The sequence below is a fragment of the Triplophysa dalaica genome, chromosome 4 (assembly GCF_015846415.1).
Source record: "Triplophysa dalaica isolate WHDGS20190420 chromosome 4, ASM1584641v1, whole genome shotgun sequence".
Taxonomy (NCBI): Eukaryota; Metazoa; Chordata; class Actinopteri; order Cypriniformes; family Nemacheilidae; genus Triplophysa; species Triplophysa dalaica.
The window spans coordinates 19432556-19454458 of record NC_079545.1 but is presented as its reverse complement, the minus strand read 5'-3'; the positions used below and the strand labels follow the sequence as shown (position 1 = coordinate 19454458).

At 37.3% G+C, this 21903-nt stretch overlaps 1 protein-coding gene across 12 annotated transcripts in view; it reads left to right on the top strand.

The window, feature by feature from the left end:
- Positions 1-21903, top strand: part of phldb1a (pleckstrin homology-like domain, family B, member 1a) — a 40382-nt gene that overhangs the window by 6870 nt on the left and 11609 nt on the right. For 4 of the 12 annotated variants that reach the window (XM_056745631.1, XM_056745628.1, XM_056745624.1 and 1 more), the window contains exons 1-10: positions 109-323; positions 1381-1482; positions 3909-4032; positions 5206-5376; positions 9062-9187; positions 11241-12418; positions 17422-17640; positions 18867-19004; positions 19308-19445; positions 20343-20471. In XM_056745631.1, the coding sequence (XP_056601609.1) occupies positions 285-323; positions 1381-1482; positions 3909-4032; positions 5206-5376; positions 9062-9187; positions 11241-12418; positions 17422-17640; positions 18867-19004; positions 19308-19445; positions 20343-20471 (2364 nt within the window). In that variant the 5' untranslated portion in view covers positions 109-284. Of the gene's footprint in view, positions 1-105; positions 324-1380; positions 1483-3908; positions 4033-5205; positions 5377-6689; positions 6913-9061; positions 9188-11240; positions 12419-17421; positions 17641-18866; positions 19005-19307; positions 19446-20342; positions 20472-21903 lie in introns of those variants that run through there. The other 8 variants (XM_056745626.1, XM_056745620.1, XM_056745623.1 and 5 more) reach the window with 6 other exon arrangements.

Genomic DNA, 21903 nt, shown 5'->3' with positions numbered 1-21903 from the left:
AGGAGGAGTGAGGTTAGAGAACCAGGAAAAGAGGAAGTTTGGTTATGCGTCAGCTGAGTGAAATCTATACATTACTAGAGCTTCAGCTATAAATTTCCATCATCTCAGCCTTGTCAATATGCATAGCCAGCTTGTCTTTGCTTGTTTGAAGAAGCACAGCTAGCGTCTCATTCCTATAGTTTCTCTGATTGGACATGCAGTGGAAAGAGTTTATTTTGCATTAGCTTCACACAGCTTTGCCTGTACAATTTAGGATATTTAGGATATTCTGACAAACTCACCTCATGGAAACCGCTGAATTGTTAGACAACTGGAAGAACAAGGTAATCTATACTGATTGACTTTTTTTGTACGTTGGGGTAAAGAAGTAAATGTATATTACCTGTATACAATCAAATATTGAGTAAATTCATAATGTTTAGGTGTATGAGACATCAAAATGTTAATTTCCTGATATGTATACTGTCAAAAATATTTTTTTAAAACTTACACTAAAAATGGTTACATGTTAACATCTTAAGATAAGACAACTTAACATAAATATTTGATACTCAAATAATTTCTCGTTGAGTTGACTTATATTTTTAAGTTTAACTAAAATGTTAAGGCAACCATGTAACTTTTTTCAAGTTGAACCAATAATTACAGACCCTGATGCTTGGTTTATCTTGCAACTTTGTTTTGCTGTGATTTTGAGTATGTTTTGTCTAAGAGTTTGGTATGAGACTCTGGATTGAGAGATAGAGGGGTGAGTAAAGGGGATTTCAGGTTAGTGAGATGATCTGTAAAAATGATAGATCTGTTGGGATGTGTGCATTGACCTAAGGTCCGCTAGTTTCTTCACGCCAATATGCGTGTGTCTGTACCGTTGATAATCCGCTGCATCTGCTCCTTGTAAATTTGCCGTGTATGTACGTGTGTGTGTGTGAGAGAGAGAGAGAGAGAGAGAGATGAGTCACACTGACTCATGCTGTGTATTTCAACTATAATGCAGACACCAGTCTGTTTGCGACAGTTGGTTAATCACCATATGAATGCATTACATCACTGCATCGCTGCATTTTGTCTGTAATGGTAAGGCACCTGTGTGTGTTTGGTAGTCCACTATTAGGATGATCAAAGGCAGAGGCTTAAAGGAGTAGTTCAACTTCAAAATTAAAATTCTCTCATCATTTACTCACCCTCTTGTCATTTCAAACCTGTATAACTTTCTTTCTTCTGCAGAACACAAAAGAAGATATTTTGAAAAATATTGGTAATACAACAGCACAACCCCCTTTCACTTCTATTGTAACCAATTGAAGTGAATGGGGGGCTGGTAACTACATTCTGCAAAATGTTGTCAAAGAAGTGTTGAAACCATTCATCATTGCTTTCTAGGATCCTAACACGTGTCATGAAGTGATAAATAACTCCATGGACATGGACAGGGTGAATCAAAATGTTCCAGAACACGGCCGCCAGACTCATCAGGTCCTACAGGTGAGTGTGTGAGCAAAAAACATATCCAGATGACAAGTAAAATTATATTTTATTTTAAGGTCTTGAATGGATAATTCACCCAAAACTAAAAATTCTGTAAAAATGTACTCAAACGAACAAAGATATTTTAAATGATGTTGTTAACCGGTTTAACTATGGTTAAACCATGCATAATAGACACCCTTAAAAGCTTAATTTAGTTAATTCAAGTTTAACTAATTTCTAGTTCATATGGTTAAACAACAAGATCTATGTAGGTAATACATAAATCCAACTGCAATTTACACAAAAAATCCTTGTGACTACTAAACAGATTAATGTTCATGTAGAGGAAAAACTATGGAAAAATGTCAAAGGACAATGGAAACTGTAGCTCTAACATTAGGAGATGACAGGATTAGATATGAAAGCTAAAACAAACTGCTTTGACATTTAATCACTTAAAAAACATACATGCATTGTTAGTGGAAGCCTGCCTCAGGTCATTTTTTGCTGTTCATTTTTAAAGGTTAGTTCTGTGGGTATTCGTACCACAGTACATCAGTAAAAAAAAGGTAACATTCAAAGACGCTCCTTAACCGAGTCAAGTGTAGTGACTATTGAGTGCTTATTTGTTCTCAAAGGCTACAATTATCAATCAGTGGAAACAAAAAGAACCTCTGTACCATGGATGAACAGAGACTTAAAAAAACTGCCTAGGGCTGTTGACGGCCCATCACAACTCACACAGCAGATAATGCACCACTATGTTTGGCTTCTAGCAGGTGAGGAGACTCATGTGCAGACAGATAGCTGTAGAAGTAGCATAAGGTGGCCGGCACCATGGAAGGGCTATAACTTTGGGAACTGCTTGTAAAAAGAACACATAAGTAATAAATCTTCTGGGGTGGACACAGTACTGTAAAACTACAGTAAATACAATGAAGAAAACAATCTGCCGCAGTTTAAATATACCTTTCTGATGATTTGTATTTTCCATCTTTATATTTGTAAATGTGACCCTGGACAACAAAACCAGTCTTAAGTAGCACGGAAATATTTTTGGTATTCGCCCAAAATACAGCGTAGGGGTAAAAATTTCAGATTTTTCTTTTATGCCGAAAATCATTAGGATATTAAGTAAAACTACTGTTCCATGAAAACATTTTATAAATTTCCAACCGTAAAATTATAAAAACTTTATTTTTGTGAGTGGATGGCCTGCAACAGTGCCTAAGATAAACAACTTCACAGGCGATTTTCTCAATATTTAGCTTTTTTTGCACCCTCCGATTCCAGCTTTGTAAACAGTAGTTGTTCCGTCTGATATTGTCCTATCCTAATAAACCATATATCAATAGAAACCTTATTTCTTCAGCTTTCAGGTGATTTAAAAATCTAAATTTCTAAAAATTGACCCTTAAGACTGATTTTGTCGTCCAGGGTCGCATATTTGTTTGTATTAAATTTGGTGCATAAGGTGATTCGTGGTTTGAGTGGTTCCCGTTGGAAGTTAATCCATGTTTCACACAGAGTTTACATCCTATGGGGAAGCAGAATTTTAGCCTGATTGTGTAAAGTGTGTCGGAGCTATTTAAAGAAATAAAAAGTAAATATGTTATTTTCCTATTAAGCATTAGACATTTTTTGGTTTCCACAAAGCTAGTATACCTTCCCGTTCGTGAAACATCAAAGCGTGATTTGCCAAAAGAATTATCCCCATGTCGCACTTGAGAACCTCAAGCTGTGACATGCTGAGATGGAATATGTTGCTCTATTGGTGATTTATTAGGCCGGTCTTTTGTCTTTCATCTAATAGCTAAATCCTGTTAGACTCTTAGCCTACATGGTGGTACCTGATGGAGTTTAACCCATTTAACCTACTTAGCCTTATAGCCTGTCTCAATACTCACTGGCCCTAACTGAATTAGACTAATCCTGTTTTAGGGACCCTGCGCAATCATCCAAAAGAGTCACTTAAATGGTGTTCAAAAGGCTGTTGTTGTTAGAACAGATCCATTATTGAAACTGTGGTAAGTAAAGTAAACATTTCACACAAGGGATAGTTCACCCCCCAATTTTTTTTTCAATCCAAACCTCAAAAACTACATTGCTTCTTCTGCAGAACACAAAAGAGAATTTGAAAGATGTTGACTTCAATTGTATGGATACAAAACCACTCAGACATTTCTCAAAATATCTTCTTTTTGGTTCTGCATAATTCGTAAAGGTTTGGATTAACATGAGAGTGACAATTTTGAATTTTTGGGTGAACTATGCCTTTTAAGCTTGAATGCCTAGTACTAATAATCCGATAAGTTTGTGTTTCGATGGTTGGGCTGTTGTGTTAACTAGAGCAGTAAGACCCCAGAGAACAACTTTCTTCAACTCTTTAGATCCCGCATGAAGTAAAACGTAAGTTTATCATTTTTTTTATATTTTCACAGAGTACAGCACTGGACCTGATTGAAACAGGCAAGACCCTCAAAGTCCAAGCAGAACGCCCCCATCTTGTCAGCCTGGGAAGTGGCCGTCTGAGTACAGCAATAACTCTCCTGCCTTTGCTAGAGGGTGATTTCTATCTTTCACTATTACTGTATTTAAATAAAATGCATGCCCTCAAAAACTATGCCCTACAAATTCCGGTTGCTCTTTCCTAATGTCTAATTCAGACACAGTCATTTGACAAAGGACGTGGTTTGGTGCATAAATTGTGTTAGTGGCAATGCTTTTTCCCTAATTATATGGAGGTGATGGAAACCCAAATTATGATTGCCATTTCTCTGTTTTCCTTTGTGTGTTTGTTTCCCATGCGGTGATGGGAAAGAAGGTCATGAGAGAGGACAAACTTCACAGTACTGCCCCCATAGCTTAACTATGCTTCATCGTGTAAAGAATGACAAATAGAGGACTTCTCCTCCCCTGACATTGAAGAAAATGAGAGCAAGCATGCAAGTATTAACCCCAGAGGATGTAGATGTAGCGCACTATTCATTAGAGAATCATTTATATGCTGGGGGTTAAATACATTATCGAAAGATGTTCTATGACCATTTTTGTTAAATATATAATAGATACAATATAATGATCTATCCTAAATATCCCAAATAAAGAATTCTATATAAAAAAATTAAACAAAGATCCAATGCAGGTTATGTCGTTCCCTAACAGAAGGTGTCAACTATTTATTGTAAAATCCATTCACAATGGCATTGGCTTCAGAAGAGAAGGCAGAATTATGGGGTGATGACCTGACTTTGACATAACCCCCTGTTGCTTCACACTGTGTTGACTGAACATGTTTGAGTGAGAGCATCCACATTTGTCTAGGGGGGATGTATGACTGACTGAGAACAAGGTTGTTTAAACAGAGTGAATTGTGTACATCTTGAATCTGAAGTGCCGCTCACACCCACCCCGTTGCTTCTTTCCTCTGTCTAAATCACGTCTGCACTCACAATAGCTTTGGGTGAAGGCTCTTTAGCTCACATCTGTTTCACAGAAACTTTGAATGAAATAACTCAGGCAGGGCAGTGCACTGGAGGAGGGGAACGTCTTTAAAATGAGCTTTGTTGAAGAAAAGGACATAAACTTAGTGTATTGCCACCAGTATTATTTACATTTTTCGTTAGAAACATTATCTTGGTAAAATGTCATTTGTGATCGGTTATGTATTGACATTTTAAGTACACACATTTGTTTCAACAGTCATGTCAATTCACAATGTACATCATTACATTGCAGGGAAGACTACGCTTGGTCATGGGAAAACAGACATTAATATTCAGGGTCCATGTGTTGCTGCACAGCACTGCTACATTGAAAATGTGGGCGGAATCATCACCCTGTACCCCTGTGGAAATCAGTGCTCAATCGATGGCCTGCCTGTTAACAAACCTGTTAGACTCACACAAGGTAAGCATCCGATTGTTTTGAAATTGGTCTAGTTTTGGTAGATTGCTGTAGAATCTGTTAAACCGGTAACCGCCTTTTAAACAGAACTGCATATGACCAACAATACAAAACACATTTTATGCAACAAAGGCACATTAATAAGGTTCATGAACTTTCATTTAATTTGACTTTAATAAAAACTGGTTCTGTTTATCTCTGGTGCTATGAAATCAATTCTTCCCATTATGGGTCTTTGTCACGAGGAGAAATATATCTCTAAATGTTTCTGTAAAAATAAGTTTGAATTAGTCATACCTTAGAAAAAGAAGACACAAGGTAAATTGATAGATACAAGTTATTGCACTGATAAGATGCTTCTTTTATCTATTTAAAAAGTAAATAGGTGTGTACACTTGTTGTAGATAATGATAAGGGCTTGTTTGAACTCTGTATAAAAAACTTGACCTGACGCTATTCGTTTGAACTATTTCAGACTGTCCAATCTGTCAGTATTTGTGCTAGGTCCAGGAAATTGTGCCATGATAATGTTGGGGCTTTGTTTGAACTTCCCTTTGAAGAACCTGACCTTGCTCTGTTGAAAAGCCCTTATGGTCTATTTCAAGCTGTCTAGTTTCGACATTGCCGCATTTGTTTTATATTCTTAACCAGGGATAGATAGATTATAATGATAGATAATATACTGGATAATTTGGTTCAAATAGGATTATGTTACAGTATTTAAACATTATCCAACAAATATTCCTTAAACTAGCTGGTGGGCTCCCATGTCAGTGCATTTACATTTAGCCATTTCCCCTGGAGCAATGTGTCTTGCTCAAGGACACACTGGTGGTGGATGATGGGATCGAACCAGCAACCTTTGATTTACCAGTTCAGTGGTTTAACCTACTTGACCACCATCTCACACAGTGGAGTGAACAATTACGCATTCAGCCTTATTTCTGAGTTTAGCTAAAAGTCATTTATTTAATACCAGCTGGAGTAATAAGCACTTGTGATAATGTTGGCCCAGATGAGCTGATTTGCAGGCCATCCCCTGCTTGCAATCTGTGCGTGACAATAACATAAAACAGCCGGCGTGAGGACAGCTGTCCAACGTACCACCCGTGCGACTTCCAGAGCATTACTGTTGATGAAGCTTCTACAGCATTGCTCTTTAAGTATGTAGTATTTTAAAAACAAATTAAATGGATTCTGCGCACATTGTTTGTTTTATAAAGAAAGAAACTTTTATTTTGAAGACATCTGAAGTCGAGCTGAATTCACTGGTTGTAAGACAGTTTGGCTTCTATATGTCTAGTATCTCTTCTGTGGGATGGTCAAGTAGTGGGGCAGGTGACAGCTGCGCTGTTTTGTGTCAATGAAGGGACGCGCTGTCGTGGCGCTTGTCATTTACATCACAAAAGCTGCGGACAGCGACACGCGCGGTGCTCCTTCTCTCCACGCGACACTTCTGTGGGAATACTGAGAGCTCTACACTGTTGTCGACGGTTTAGATCAGTTGGATACTAATATGAGGTTTATTTTCTAAATCTGGTAGGTCAAACCGATTTATCTAACATTTATTCGCGATTGAATATATACGTTGGCCAGTTACGCAGTAAAGAGAAACAGCTTGATTTTATGTAAAGTTTATTCACGTAAATGCGATTCTCTTACACTTAGTTAGTCTTGTAATTAAAAATCATACATTTGTTGTCAAACATATTTTATTTATGAACTTATTTAAACTGGCACAACATGGTATAATTGGTTACTAATATTTTCTTTAAAGCTACTTTGTAACAATATGAAAAGATTTGTATTAAATGTACGTTTTATGCATCTGACAGACGTTTTTATCCCAAAGAGACAGTGCTTTTGGGGTTTATAAGATTGAATTTAACCCTTGAGCCATATATTCAGAAATACTTTTAAATATAAATAAATATTATATAAATATAAAGCCTAAAACTATTGTTTTGTTAAACAAAAGAGCCAAAAATGGGCCTCTTAGTATTAGCAAATTCTATATTGTAGCGTTTTGTTCAAAAATAATTCTGTCGTAAGCAACGTGTTGATTTGAATGTTAGTCCAGAAATTGTGTACAGTAGCCTAACATAGACATTTATAATACAGATAACTAAACAAGTTGATCTCGTTTTTATAAAAACGTCACTTAAACACATAAAATAACTAGTGTTTCTTTAATGGCTGGAAGACACTACAAGACTTTTCAAATCTGAACAGATTTAATTAAAACCAGACATCATACATTTAGGGACACTTACTGATCCAATGAAACACACTTACTGATCCAATCTGCAGACTGGCACAGGCTATCTGAAACAAGACTAAACTGAAAATCTGGGCAAAATCTGAGCAAAAGTGTTGAAGTCTATTTTAGCCTGAAGGTAACTTTAATGTAAACCCAACAATAATATTGTGAAAGAAGAGGTGATGGTAAGTGATTGTAATTCAGGAATTATATAAATTCACACTTATTATGTTGCGGGTGAATTCACACACATACAGTAAATAGGATGTGCAACCTATTATATATGTGAAATGTTTGAAAAAAAAGGAAGCAACTTTTTTTAAATCCTGATATTATTTTCAGAAATAATCTTAGTAACATACAAAGATGAGCAAGAATTATATTTTCTCTTTTGGACAATTGATTAATAGTATGATGTCAAATTGAGCTGTAGGTTTAGCTGTCCTGCCTTCCATTTCAGTGAATTATTAGTCACCAATGACTCATGTTGCCCTTATATTCGCAATGTTCATTATGAAATTGTGGTAGTTGTCATAATTCATTGGCATTTTGACTGACTCTACATCAATCCCTCTGTCCTGTTTATCACTGCACTTTCATAAGAGCAGAGGACAAAGTGTGTGTATGTGTGTTATTTTGTGTGTTTGTCATCCAAAAGACTATGTCAGTTAAATTTTTTTTGTTTGAACTGTGTTACGGTAAGATAAGCCGTGATATCAGGTGTAATAAAACGTACTCTAAACAGCCCTAAACAGTGTATGTGTAACCTTTACTTTTCGCTTATTGTTTGTTTTAGATGCTATTGGTATATTCGATAATATTAGATTCATTGATCTCTCTTTGTTAAATAAGGAAGACACCTATATGTAATTTTTGTTGGTCCCAAGTTTAGAAATCCTGTCCTAGTTTATCATTAAAGAATAAAATGAAATATCTATGAAGTAATTGTCCCTTTGTTAAGCAGTTAGAAGCATCAGATAACTTCCCTTGAAGGAAAAAGCCTAGAACCTGTTGCTCCACTCAGGGCGGCTGGGTATGGGACAACTCCACCCTTAGATTGATGCAAAAAGGTCAGAAAATGTCAGTTATGTATTCATAACCGAATGTTAGTGCAATTCATTAAGAATGAATAGTGCCCACTGATAGCCCTGTTTTCTTAGGACCGGCCTACGAGATGGGGATTTGTGCCATTCAGACATTGTTTTAATGCTCGGTCACCTATGTATAAATATAACTCATTTTATTTGACATAAATCACTGTGTGATGCAAATTACATTAGTACTAATAAAAAGCAAATGAATAGATTCAGTCATAATACATATTTTTAAATGAAACATTTTAAGGTTATATGCTTGAGCCTTGATATTTATCAGGTTTCCATCTTTACTTTTTTATATTTTGCTTACACATGCCTGTTTTTTTTTCAGGGTGTATGCTGTGTTTTGGTCAGTCATCCTTTTTCCGCTTTAACCACCCAGAGGAGGCCCTCAGGATGAAGAGTTTGATGCCAGGTGGAAGCCATAGGCTTACCAGTGCATACAGGAACCACTCGGGTATGTGCGCAAAACCTAAATCATACAGTATGGGGTATGTGAGCTTCTAAAAGCACAGATTTTTCAAAGATTTGTGAAAAATGGCATGTTCTGTCAATTCAATTACTTAATGTTACAGAAACAGGAGTACAGAGAGGAATTGTACCCTAGATAATTATAAAAAGTTTCAGACACACCACAGGCGACACAATCTGCTAAAAATAACTCTAGCCTCTTTAATCTATGTTACTTGTGTAAACTCCCCCTGTATTTTTTGTCCATTTTAAACACTGAATTTACTGATTCAAGTTTGTTTTTATATTAAATGATACAAGGAAGTGAGATCCTAGGAGAATAAAGACATTTTATGGATGTCCACAAAAATACTGTAAGCTGCCGGAAAGTTCCTGTTGGGTGACCTTTGCATTTTTAACATCTTATTGAGTGTTTAAAAGTGCTTGACACCATGACTATGTAGGATATCAAATTGTTGTGTGGGCACTGTGGATGTAAACTTCCAGTTGTGTTATATTTTGCCGTATGGTGGTCAATATCATCAGTAAAAATAACAAAAAGCATCACTATTTTGTCTAAACGCGAGAATTTTGATCCAAATGTTAAGCTTAAAAGTTAATGTCGGAAAATGACCAGTACAACCAAAACAACTATTTAGGGCATTATGTCAATATTGCCTAAATTATGTTTTTTTCCAGTTTCATATCAACCTATAATTTAAAGTTGGACCTTAATTTCAAAAGCTGCAAAAGTAGGAATATATAAAGGGGATGGATAAGGACAGACTAAAGGCCGTTTCATCGGACATACGCGCCAGCTCAAACTTAACTTCCCATGTTGTGTTTGGTTATCGCTCTGGCTAGTGGGTAGTAATATAACAATTTGTTTGATATTTAATTCATATTCATTTATATAAATATTTTATTGTAAATTAATTAGGGTTTCAAACAATTAATCCTCATTAATAAAGTCCAGAATAAAATGTTGTGTATACATAATATATGTCTGTGTAGTCTGTATATGTTTGTGTTTGTATATGAATTCTATATGTTTTGAAACATACACAAAAATATTTAAGAAAACTATCAAAAATAATTATATATAATTTAAATGATTGTTAATAAATAAATACATGTAAATATTTCCTCAATATGTGAACATGTATGTGTTTGTGTTAAGACATAAAAAATTAATAGGCACAGTACACAGACATATTATATAAACACAGACTTTTATTCTGGATGCGATTAATTGCAATTTATCGTTTGACAGCCCTCATATTAATTGTATCAAATTCAATTAAAACTATTCAACAGTTATTCATTCTTTACGGATGTCTATACACAAGTTATGTTTGGACAAAATACCTTTTGATGTTTATGTAGTTGCCTTTGAAACCGTCTATATACTCACACCTTATGCATCCTGTGATCTAAATACTGTATGCCACAGCTAAAATTATTGGCAGATTAAGTTAGACCCTTTAATTAACAAATAATTAATCTTTAAAAATTCATACTTTAATTGATTGCAAGGACATGAAGGGAAGTTATGCGTTGTATGACACAGGCCGGATTCAAAACTGTATCCCTATGAGCTATACACATGCACATCTTTTTGCCAGAAAGACTTGAACTATACACTGACTGCAATAACATGTAAATGTGTGGTTAGTGCACTGGTGGCCCTGACTACAGAGACTGCACGGTGCATTCAGCTGCTCTAGAGTGTGCAGAATGAGTCATGCCGTAATTCAGGCTCTTTTCTCTGCCCGCTCTGACCTTTGAGCCGAGGGTGGGAGTCATGCCATCAACAGTCTGCGGGCTGAGCACCACACCCAGTCCCAGTTTAAGTGTGTGTATGAAAAGGAGAAAGAGGGGGAGGTGTTTTTGTATGTATTGTGCCTGACCATGCATTGGTGTAGAGAATGTGTGGTATAGAATGTCCAGTTTTAAATAAAGGACTATTTGTATTGAAACAACAACAGAACAATAGTCATAATAAGATTTTTTGTGCATCTGAAAGTGTTATTAAAACTGATGCTCTGTATTTTTCACAGAAACTCATGGGAAGCTCAATGGAAACCCCCTACCAGTGCACGAGAAAACTCGTGCTGGACACGGCACTCTCGTTCACTCGATCGAAAAAGACTTTCAGAATATCATGAGCTCTCTGTCTATGGATGAAACTCAAACTTCTTCCTACGAGCACCGTAAACACACTCACCACCCCATTCCGCAATCTGCCATGCTCAACGGGGGTGGCCACACTCTTGTCTCCTCTCCAACCAGTCCTAGTGCTATGTCCGTGAACTCCTGCTTTGAAAATACCAGTCTTCCTTTCTCTCCCGTTTCCACCACGTCTGTGGTTAGCAGTCCAGGGACTTGTTTGGACTTAACTTACACTCGTTCCACCCACACTACTCAGGCCCCGGTGCCTCAGCCACGCACTTTTGGATCCAAGACCAGCAGCTCCAACGGTGGACTGAAGGATCAGGGAAAAACTTTGACTGAAACCTCATCGAGCCCAACGACCACTCGTAAATGCCTGAATCAGGACGCTGGAGATTTAAACAGACAGTTGATCGCTAGAGTTACCCCGAAATCTGGTACGACTTCTTCCTCACCTGCGTCTTCCAGCCCTAGATCTAGTGTCGGCTCTTCTATCCAAGAAATGACTTCCAGTCTTCAGTCCAACTCACGTGCACTCCATCCTTCAGAAAGCCCCCAGTCTGCTCGCCGTGGAGCAGAATCATCCAGCATGCGTGATCTTCCTCCTCTCAGCCCCTCCTCTTCACGCAGAGGTGTTCTCGGAGTGCCTGTTCTACCTGGAGCTCTTCTTGGTATTTCTCTGACCTCCCGTAGCCAATCGGGTCGAAGCGTAGAGGAGAGTCCCCGACTACAACGGCGAATAACAACGGAGGATGAGGTAGGAAATACCAAACTGCGAGCCAGAAGCCCATCTCCTGTATCAGCTCTTTTGAAGGACCAGTCAGGTGGACCTGAAGGCAGGCAAAGGGGGCATCTCACACCTGCTTTGAGCTCCCAGACCGGGGTGTCACCTCTCACCAGTCCCCGAAACCAGAGGAAGAACCCCGGGGAGCAACGGCAGGCCCAGCCACGCACACGAGAACGCAAGAATAGCATTTCAGAGGTCAGCGACAAAGAGGAAGACTTGTTGGAGTACCATCGCTGGCAAAGGGAGGAGCGGATGCGTGAGCAGGAGATGGAAAGGCTGGTATGTCTACATATGTATGTATGTATGTATATACACCGAAAAAGTCAAACGTTTAGGACACATAGTGAGAAAGAAATGCTAATAAATCAAGATTTCTGTTAAAAATCATATCAAAAGCTAGCTTACATTTAGTTTCTTCAAAATAGCTACCTCTTACCATGACAACAGGTTTGGATACTTGTTGGCTTACTCTATGAAAACTTAGAGATTTACTCTCTTAAATGTTACAATCAAAAAAATGTAATATTTTATTTAGAGTATTTTTAACAAAGCCTATATGCAAATGAATTAATGTGTGTAAACGTTTTAGCTGTTCTGTATGTGGGTAGTTGACAAAGAAACCATACAATACAGTGTCCTATGGTGTGACATAAGCAAAAATTTAAAAAACTTTCAATGAAGATAAATCTTGCTATTTTATATTATAAATATGAATATGAATAATATTAAGTAATATATTTTTAACCATTTGTTTTCTCGATTTTTGCTGTCACACCATAGGACATATGTACTGTTTACTTGTTACTACCCATGTACAGAATGTTTAAACACACAACCATTGAGGGGTTTACATTAAGTAAAATTTTGTATGATTGATTTCTTTTGTGGTATAGACCATTCCTGTTTGAATACTTGGAACGTGACACTTTTTGTTTGACTTTGGTAAATAGAAAATAATAGAGAAGTCAGTGCTTTGTTTGTGTGTGTTAGTGCCATCACAATATCAGATTTTCATTGAACATAAGGACCAAAATATTTCATGGTTTATAATATTATGGTTATTGACAAAACTGGTATATTGTGACAACCCTAGTGTGGGTTGAGCTTCGATGTTTAAAGTGGACTTGAAGCAGTTGGCGTTTATATGGAGGAGAGTTAACTGGTAGACACACATTATTCAGAAATAACACACGGATGTACATTCCTGAGGTCTTTTTAAAAGGCCATGTGCAGAACGTGTGGCTGCCCGAATACAATCTCAGTGCTTTGACTTTGCATTCTCCTCAAAAACACGTCTACATACACACACACACCTTCTTTTTGCAGTCTAAACAGTCTCCACAATAACCCCAAAATTTACCACGCACACACACAATCTCTCTTTTTCTAAAACCAATTACACACCCCAGTCACTCCTTCAGCACATCTCAAATTCCCACATGGAATCGTCATTCATCACCTGCGTTATTCACCGATTTATTTACCTCTAAAATTATATCCATCTCCTGTCCCTTAAACCGACTGATTAATGATATTTGCATGATAAAGTACTGTACCCTTCACTTAGAAACACAACGCACACAAAAACCCAATTAAGCAGTGGAGCAGCTGTCACAGAAGACACACATTCCTGTTTTCCCCCGAGAAAAACTATTTTAGGACACGAGTGTGAGGGAGAAATTAAAATTAATACAGGACAGGAAGTCATTTTCCCTAATAACTCAGCTCAGCTTTTTCCAGACCATAGCGAGGGCATTAAAGTGTATTATGTACGTTTTTTCACTCTGTTTGGGTTAAACTTTGTCCTGTGGTCTCTGGTCTGTCTGGCACTGTTGTCATGGTTACAGCACAGCTCTGTCCAATGGTGTGGCAACTGAAAAGGTGGTGTTACTTTAACTCTCGCAGCTTTATCCAAAGGTTTTGAATGTTGTCTATTTCAGTTTAGTGTTACCTATTGAAAAGACCTTTGACACAAAGAAGATGCCCTAAAGCACATCTGAGCTGTATTTAGGCTGATAATCTCCTTCATAATCCCATCAAATACACAGATTCTGATTGCTAAATGTGATTTTAGAAGTGAGACCTCACAGTGTGCTAGCCACATGTGACCACAGATTCTGTGTGTAAAGACTGGACGGAAGTGATACTCTCCGAGGAAATTTGCATGTGGTGCTTGACGTGGAAAACATTTTGGAGATTAAATAAAACTAGAAAAAGTATGGGTTTGAAATCTGATCTTTTAATAGTTTGGAAAACAGAAAAAAAGCTCATTTTTGCTCAAATCCCCTCACGTGTGTTCATGTCTGTGTTTACTCAGTACTAGGTCATAGGCCAGTTGGCTTGAAACTGTGTTTCTTCTGTGTTCTATTATAGTATCGCTGGGCTCCTCCCACCTTTTGTCACGCGCACACACACACACAGTTTATTATCTCCGTGGAGACAGTCCATAGGCGTATTTAAAGCACATAAAGATCATAGAAAACTTTTAGCATTTTTAGATTTGTAAAAAATATTGTTTTGTATTGTCTAGTTGTTTTCATCCAATATTGTCACCTCGATGGTGACACGAGTCAGGCATTTGGGTTTAGGTCCCAACACGGATATAAAAACACACATGCACACACATCGGCTCTCAGACAATTCCAGCAGTATTCCCTTTAACAGCGTCAAATGTTGTTGATTATTGTTTATTCAAGTAAAAATACCATGACAGAGCCTGAAAAGAAAATATGTTATTTTGTAAATACTGAAAACAAGTCTGATTTACCAGCTTAAATGTAGCCATATATTACCAAATACAGATATAAATACTGAAGTTTAGTTAATTTCACCAACAAGAAATAGGCTTATGGGAGGTATTTTTCCGTATGCAGTTTCTTCTTTGTCATTTAGCCTTTTCTGTTGTCACCAAGAAATGTATTTGGGTCGCAGCCCGACAGTTGATAAATACTGGAACCACACCAACATGTCTTTGTCTGCTGGGGTGAAATTTAAGTTTGGAGGTCATTTTACCTTTTGTTCTTGTCTGTGTACCTGCCAAAGCTCAGAAAACTGAAACATTTCAGAACAATAACCACACGAGGGCGACAGAGCACCACAGTTTAAACTTCGATAAAGGAATTTTGGAGATTCCCCCATGTTTACTCCAACAGTATCTCAAAAAGTATTCTACTGTAAATAATGACTGTGTGTGCTAAATATAGATATACACTGTACATTGAGGCACTTTTTGAGATTGAGATGACCGTTAACAAAACTCTATATATCTATCTGAATTAACCCTAGTTTTTTTTTGTGGATAAAGCAACTGTTTAGCCCAGTTTCATTATTACACCAGAGATCACCTTCTCTCTCATGAGAGTCAGAGAGTTTTAGATAAAGATAAGATAGTGAAAAGATATATTATTTTGCAATACATTTATGTAATAAAATATAGTTGGATCTGACAGTTATATCTGACAGATTCATTTGGTCAGTGTCTTGACAGAACCCCAACACCTGTGAAAATGAACCATGGTTTAACTTTGCCAACCATAGGCTTTTTGGTTTTATTTGTAAAACAACCATAGTAACCACAAATGAACCATGTTTTTCTAAAGTAACAATATTTGTATTAAAACTGTGGCTATACAGTACAAATGGTAATCATAAATGTCAAAATGATTGTCACATTTTTAATATAGTAAATTAATTTACACACAAAATGTAGAGAGAAACTATATACTTGTACCTTTAAACACACTGCTTTAGTCTAAAGTGACCTGAGGGTTGAGTAGTTTTGCTTAAATAAATGAGATCAGTGTCTTCCACACACATGTTTAGTGCTCTGTGCCTTGTGTCGGACGCTGTCATGGCATCTTTAGCATGCACACCAGCTGTGATGACACCTTCTTTGTTAGGGAAGAATGCTGTTGCTATGCTACCCATCAGTTAGCGTTTACTTGTTCGAGTGCTCTGTCTGCACTCCTGACAGGGGGAGACCTTGTTAAAAAGGAACCGTATTTCCAAACTCTCCATTGGCTTGTAAGATACTGGCTCAGTGTTAAAGACTTGACAGCACTGAACACCTAATGCGTAAATCCAGCCTTTTACAGCCAGCAAATATTGTCTCCACAATCTCTGTTACATCTAAGACAAGTTTCATTTACAACTGCATGTGTTATGTTTAATTGTGCTTTCCTGTTGCTGACACCAAGGTCACAGGTTCGTGTCCCAGGGTGCAAATTGATACACATTGAATAAAGTGTATATCTCACTGGCTTAACCTGCAAGCCAAACTAATAAATTTACTGTAAACTGAATTATAATTGTCATACATAAATAATGTCTTAATTAACTTCCTGAATCTGATGCGCTGAAATGAAGAGCTTTGAGTTATTTGTGCTCTTGAGTTTGTAAGAGTTCAATCCCCTGCCATGCTATTTTAGTAATGCCACTGGTGTCATCTAGCCAAGCAGCGCTGGGTATTGTCCATGTTAAATATAATGAGGCCAAGTGCCTAGAGCGCTAGTTAGTCCGACTAGAGATATGAGAGGAGACTGCATCGCTGGCAGCCTGTAAGTAGAGAGCGTATATACAGACACACCCCTGCGTATGCTGGTTAGGTATGTTTTAAAGCAAGGCAGCTGGTTTGAGCTGGTTCAAAACATATATAACGACAAATGAAAAGTTTTTTTCAACAGGGGCATTTACACAGACACACACACAGACTTTTGGTAGAGCGATGGCAGCAGCTGATGATCACAGACGACTGAGAGCTTACTTGAGTCTGGTCAGAGGTTTGGGGGCAGGGGCAGAAATTGTACAGTGCTTGGGGTAAAAGTGCCACGGAAAGTAACAGAAATGTCCAAAATGTTTAGCAGGTGAAATGCCCTTGTTGTTGAATTCAGTGTAAAATGAAATAAAGGGGGCACGTATTGCTTTTTAATGAAGTATTTTTACACTAACTGGGTTAGCCGAATTATTCAAAAAGATATTTGGGATTTTTCATTTATATTAAGTTCTTTAATGTGCTACACGGATCCAGTTAATGACGTGTTGGGGTCACTGTGTACGCGGTGAACACACATGGTATACCAAATGGTCTTTGATATGTTCGTTGGTTTCAAGTTGCAGTTAGTTTAGACCAGCATGACCACATGAACCTCAAGAGAGAGATTGTGAATGTGTGTCTTAACGTCAGATCTACGCTATTTTAGATCTCTGTGTGAGCTTTTTAATTTTGGAATTTGTTTAAAAGCTGCATGCGTGAGAAAAATCATATTTTCCTTTTTTGTTTTTAGGAGAGGCAGAGGCTTGAGACCATCCTGAATTTGTGTGCCGAGTATAATAAAAGTGACTCTCCTGTTTGTGTGGACACGGGAAGGGCTGGTTTTTTCCCGGGGATGGAGGTGATGTCTGACCCTGTGAGTGTGGCAGCCCACAGCTCTCACAGACAGAGAGAGAGAGAGGAGGAGAACTTGAAAGAGGAGTGTAGCAGCACTGAAAGCCAGCACCAGGAGGTAAAACACACACATGCACACACAACATAATCATACATACTGTAACAATATGACCAACAGATTGATACACACACACAGAGAGAGAGAGAGAGAGAGAGAGAGAGAGAGTTTGGGGTCCAAGACTCTGAGAAAACATTGACAAGTTGTGATTCAAGATCTGATTTAAATGAAGGAATGCACAGTAACTTTTAGGATATCGAAACAATTTACTGCAAATATGAAATATTCACTTCATTGTCAGTTTAAAACACACACTCATGTTAAACATCCACCACAGCAAATGGTTAATTTGATAATTAAGCCATTAATTGAAATTGTTATGTTGATAATATAATTTGTAATATAATTTGAAATAAAATGTATATTATGTATATGTGCACAAAAACAAAAAAAAAGCAAATTCACATGTGGTTTTAAGCTGTTGAAACCCACTGAATAACACACAAAAACCATATTGTAAATAAGTATGAGGATAAATACATTTACTTAAATATTACAACATATGTCCACATTTTTTATGAGATTTGGATGAAATCATTCATGTACTCTTTTTGTGCACATTCCCATGTTCCCATGTAGCAAACCAAACATGTTTACAACAGATTTTTCAGTTGGTCTGCTCCTAGTGGTCCCTCTTGAATTCACCTAGTTTTTTTCCCTGTATTGTTTCTGCTTTGTCTCTAAACGCATCTTTTCTCTCATACTCTCCCTCTCCTGAGCGAAAAAGGTTTTCATTCATGTTTTTGTACAATGTGAGGCAGAGTTCATTTGTTGCAACAAGAGTTGAAAATTTCCCGAATGGCCACAGATAATGTAAAATCAAACTATACTTATAACTACATTGTAGTTTTGTGATTGAAGCAAACTAATCCACATCTAGAAAATTGTAGAGTATATTATATTTTATAATAGGGTTATTTGGGTAAATTGGGACGGTTCATCATCTTAATGTCAAAGTGTCCCAGTATACCTTAATTTACCTTATAAATCTTACATATCTGCAAATTTCCAGTGTTTGAATGTAATGTTGAAGTAATGCATGTAACTATGAACTAATAAGTAGTGGATTTTTTTCCAGAATGCTAACTGGTGGTAAACTGTTTTTTTTTAAAGTTAGATAGAGTTGGGTAAAGTGGCACAGGTTACCCCCTCTTCCCTTTTTTCCTCCCTGTCTTGCCTTTTCACTGAATTTCATTCCTCTCAATTTCTTGCTCTCTCTTTCTCAGCATGAAGATTCTTCAGTTCTGGGGCAACAGGAGCGAGTCTATCTGGAGGAGGAGCGGCTCAGGGTTCTGGCTCGAGTGGACGAGTTGAAGACACGTGTCACTGACCTAGAACAACAGATTCAGGAGTCCAGACAAGAGGTTAGACTGAGTTCATACGCTGTATGGATGTATCTCCAAAGGACGCGTTCCTCTGGTTCCATCATATATTAGCACCAGAGCGCTAAGGGATGTAGATATTCACATTAGCTCTAGTAACGTCTGTTTAATCACTAGTCCTTTTCATCCACATCATTGAATCGCCATCTGTCATGCATAGATACATGTTTGGTGTTGCATATTGAAATCGATGTGATTGTGCGATTTTGCCTGATCAGCAGAGCCTTGCTATTCATAATAACAGAAGCATATGGAAGCGAACAGAATGTGTTGTTTTATTGGCAGGCAGAGATGGAGAGAGCCTTACTGCAGGGAGAGAGGAGGGCGGAGCTTGATCAAGTGGAGGCTGAGTTAGAGATCATCAATCAACTTCAGCTCAAACTGAATGAAGTGGAAAATGAAACGCAGAGGGAGAAGGAGAAGGTACCGACTACACGCAGACAATAAAGAGTGCTTTTTTTGCCAACCCTTCCCTGTTTTTAGTTTATTTCTCTTGAAAACTACTGGATGTGGATGCTTATTTACTACCACGCTAGTTTCTAACAGCCTGACTTTTAACTCTTATTAATCCGAATGACACTGACTGCACTGCATGTGGAATGGGCAATCTTTTTATAAAAATCTTTAGAGACAGTAAAAACAATGAATCTGGATTTAAATCTTCAATATGATGTTGCAGTCAGCATCTTCTTCAACTACAGCAATAGGGGAGTCACACACAACATAGCTACATTCAAATATTGCAGAAAGTATCATAAAGTATCACATTGGGGAAGAGCCTTGTGACTCCTTTGAGGTGAAACCACAAATCAACACAAAACATTGTGTTTGTATCCTACACACTCCAATCAGACAACTATTATCTTTTTAACTAATTGAAATGTTTTCATATTTTGCAACTTTAGGAGAGAAATAAATGTAATCGTACAAACATTTATAATACGTGATATAAATATATATTACAGTCAGGTGAGCCTTTTTCTTTCTGAATGTCAGTATGTTGTAGGTCTAAGCCTGTCTATCTCATTCTGAGTGGCAGAAGTCCATCCTCCCCCAAACCGAATAGAGATATCGACATATAACAGTCCACAGATAGTCATGCGAAGAACTGACTGTCGTATAAATATTTATGATTTACCCCACTGGAAAATGGGCTCCTATTGCCATGGCAACCCCATATTGAAAACCTCTGTCTAATCACAGCATGACGTGTGTCTGTTTGAGGCGCGCACTCTGTTGTTTTCTTCTCTCCAACGTCACCAGCTCGCCGCGTGTGTATTTTACCTGTGTGTGTGTTACGTGTGTGTAATGTTTTTGTAGGAGAGAGCAAAAGTCTCAGCTGAGCGGGATGTCCTGGCCAGGCTGAGGGAATCCTACAGTGAACTGAAGGGCCAGCTTCATAAATGCCCCGAATTACTGAGGGAACACTTACAGGAACAAGTGACCAGGGTCAGTGCGTGCTTTGATACTGCCCTATAGACAGAGAGTCACGAGAGATCGAACATCTATACAACTATTTCACTTCAAGATAGACATACATGAAAAAAAGGCATTGCAGAGCTGTCAGTAGATCTAAATAATTAAAATCTATTGATTTCATGGTTTTCAAAAGGGAATATAACGTCACACGTTCAATGTTTCCGAAAACTACTTTTGATGTTTTAAAGTTTTGTATTTAATATTTAGCTTTACATTTAAGATTGTAGCTTTTTATAAAAAAAATGTTTTATTAATAATAGTCTGCTTATACATGTTGCGCTAGGACTTGTGATATTTAAAGGGTTAGTTCACCCAAAAACTAAATTCTGTTATCCGTTATTCACCTCATTTATTCATACTCGCCTTATAAACTCATTTCAAAGCAATATGACTTTCTTTCTTCTGCAGAACACAAAAGAAGATATTTTGAAGAATGTTGCTAACCAAAAACCATTGGTTTTGTGTCCATACAATAGAAGTCTTCTTCTTTTGTATTTTGCAGAGGAAAGAAAGTCATTCAGGCATAAAATGTCAAGAGGGTGAATAAATGATGACAAAATTTCAGTTTTTTGTGAACTACCTCTTTAATATTAAATAAAATACAGAAGCTGACAATGACTTGATCATTGTAACATTTAACTATAGATTATATTTACACTTATTCTGTCATCATTTTACATCATTTACATGATTTCAAATCTCTATGACTTTCTTTCTTCCGCAGAACACAAAAAGCTCTTGAAGAATGCTGTTAACTGGCCCCCATTCACTTGCATTGGTTTTGTGTCCATACAATAGAAGTGAATGGGTGCCAGTGCTGTTCGGTTACAACTGACTTTCTTTAAAGTCTCTTCTTTTGTGTTTTTGCGAAAAAAGGAAGTCATACAAGCTTGAAATGATGACAGGATGAGTAAAATTTGCATAAAATGTACAATTTGCATAATAAACAACGATTGTTTTGTGTGTGTATTAGAAAACAGAAAGAATGGCATTATGGAAAATGTAATTAATCTTATACAATAACAAATTGACCAGCCCTAATAAAAAGTTAGGAGAAGAATATAAAAAATAAAATATGTGTAATACAAAATAAAAAGACAGAATAGAAGATTGGTGTATTTACTCCCATTGGTTGTTATTCAGAAGTAGATACACTGTGACTGTTGGAGTATATCACGCTCCAATAACACCAGCCATAAATGAGCAAAAAAACACACATGTGATGATATAACAGCCTTAACTGGACAGCTTGTTAAGATCTTGGTCTGTACATACTGCACAAACGTCCCATGGCTGTTTGTGTTGCCTGTGTATACACTCCCCTCTCCAGACAAAATGTGCTCATGGCAATAAAAGGTTTACACACTGCCTGTGATCCACCTCTGCTCTCTTACAAGTTGTT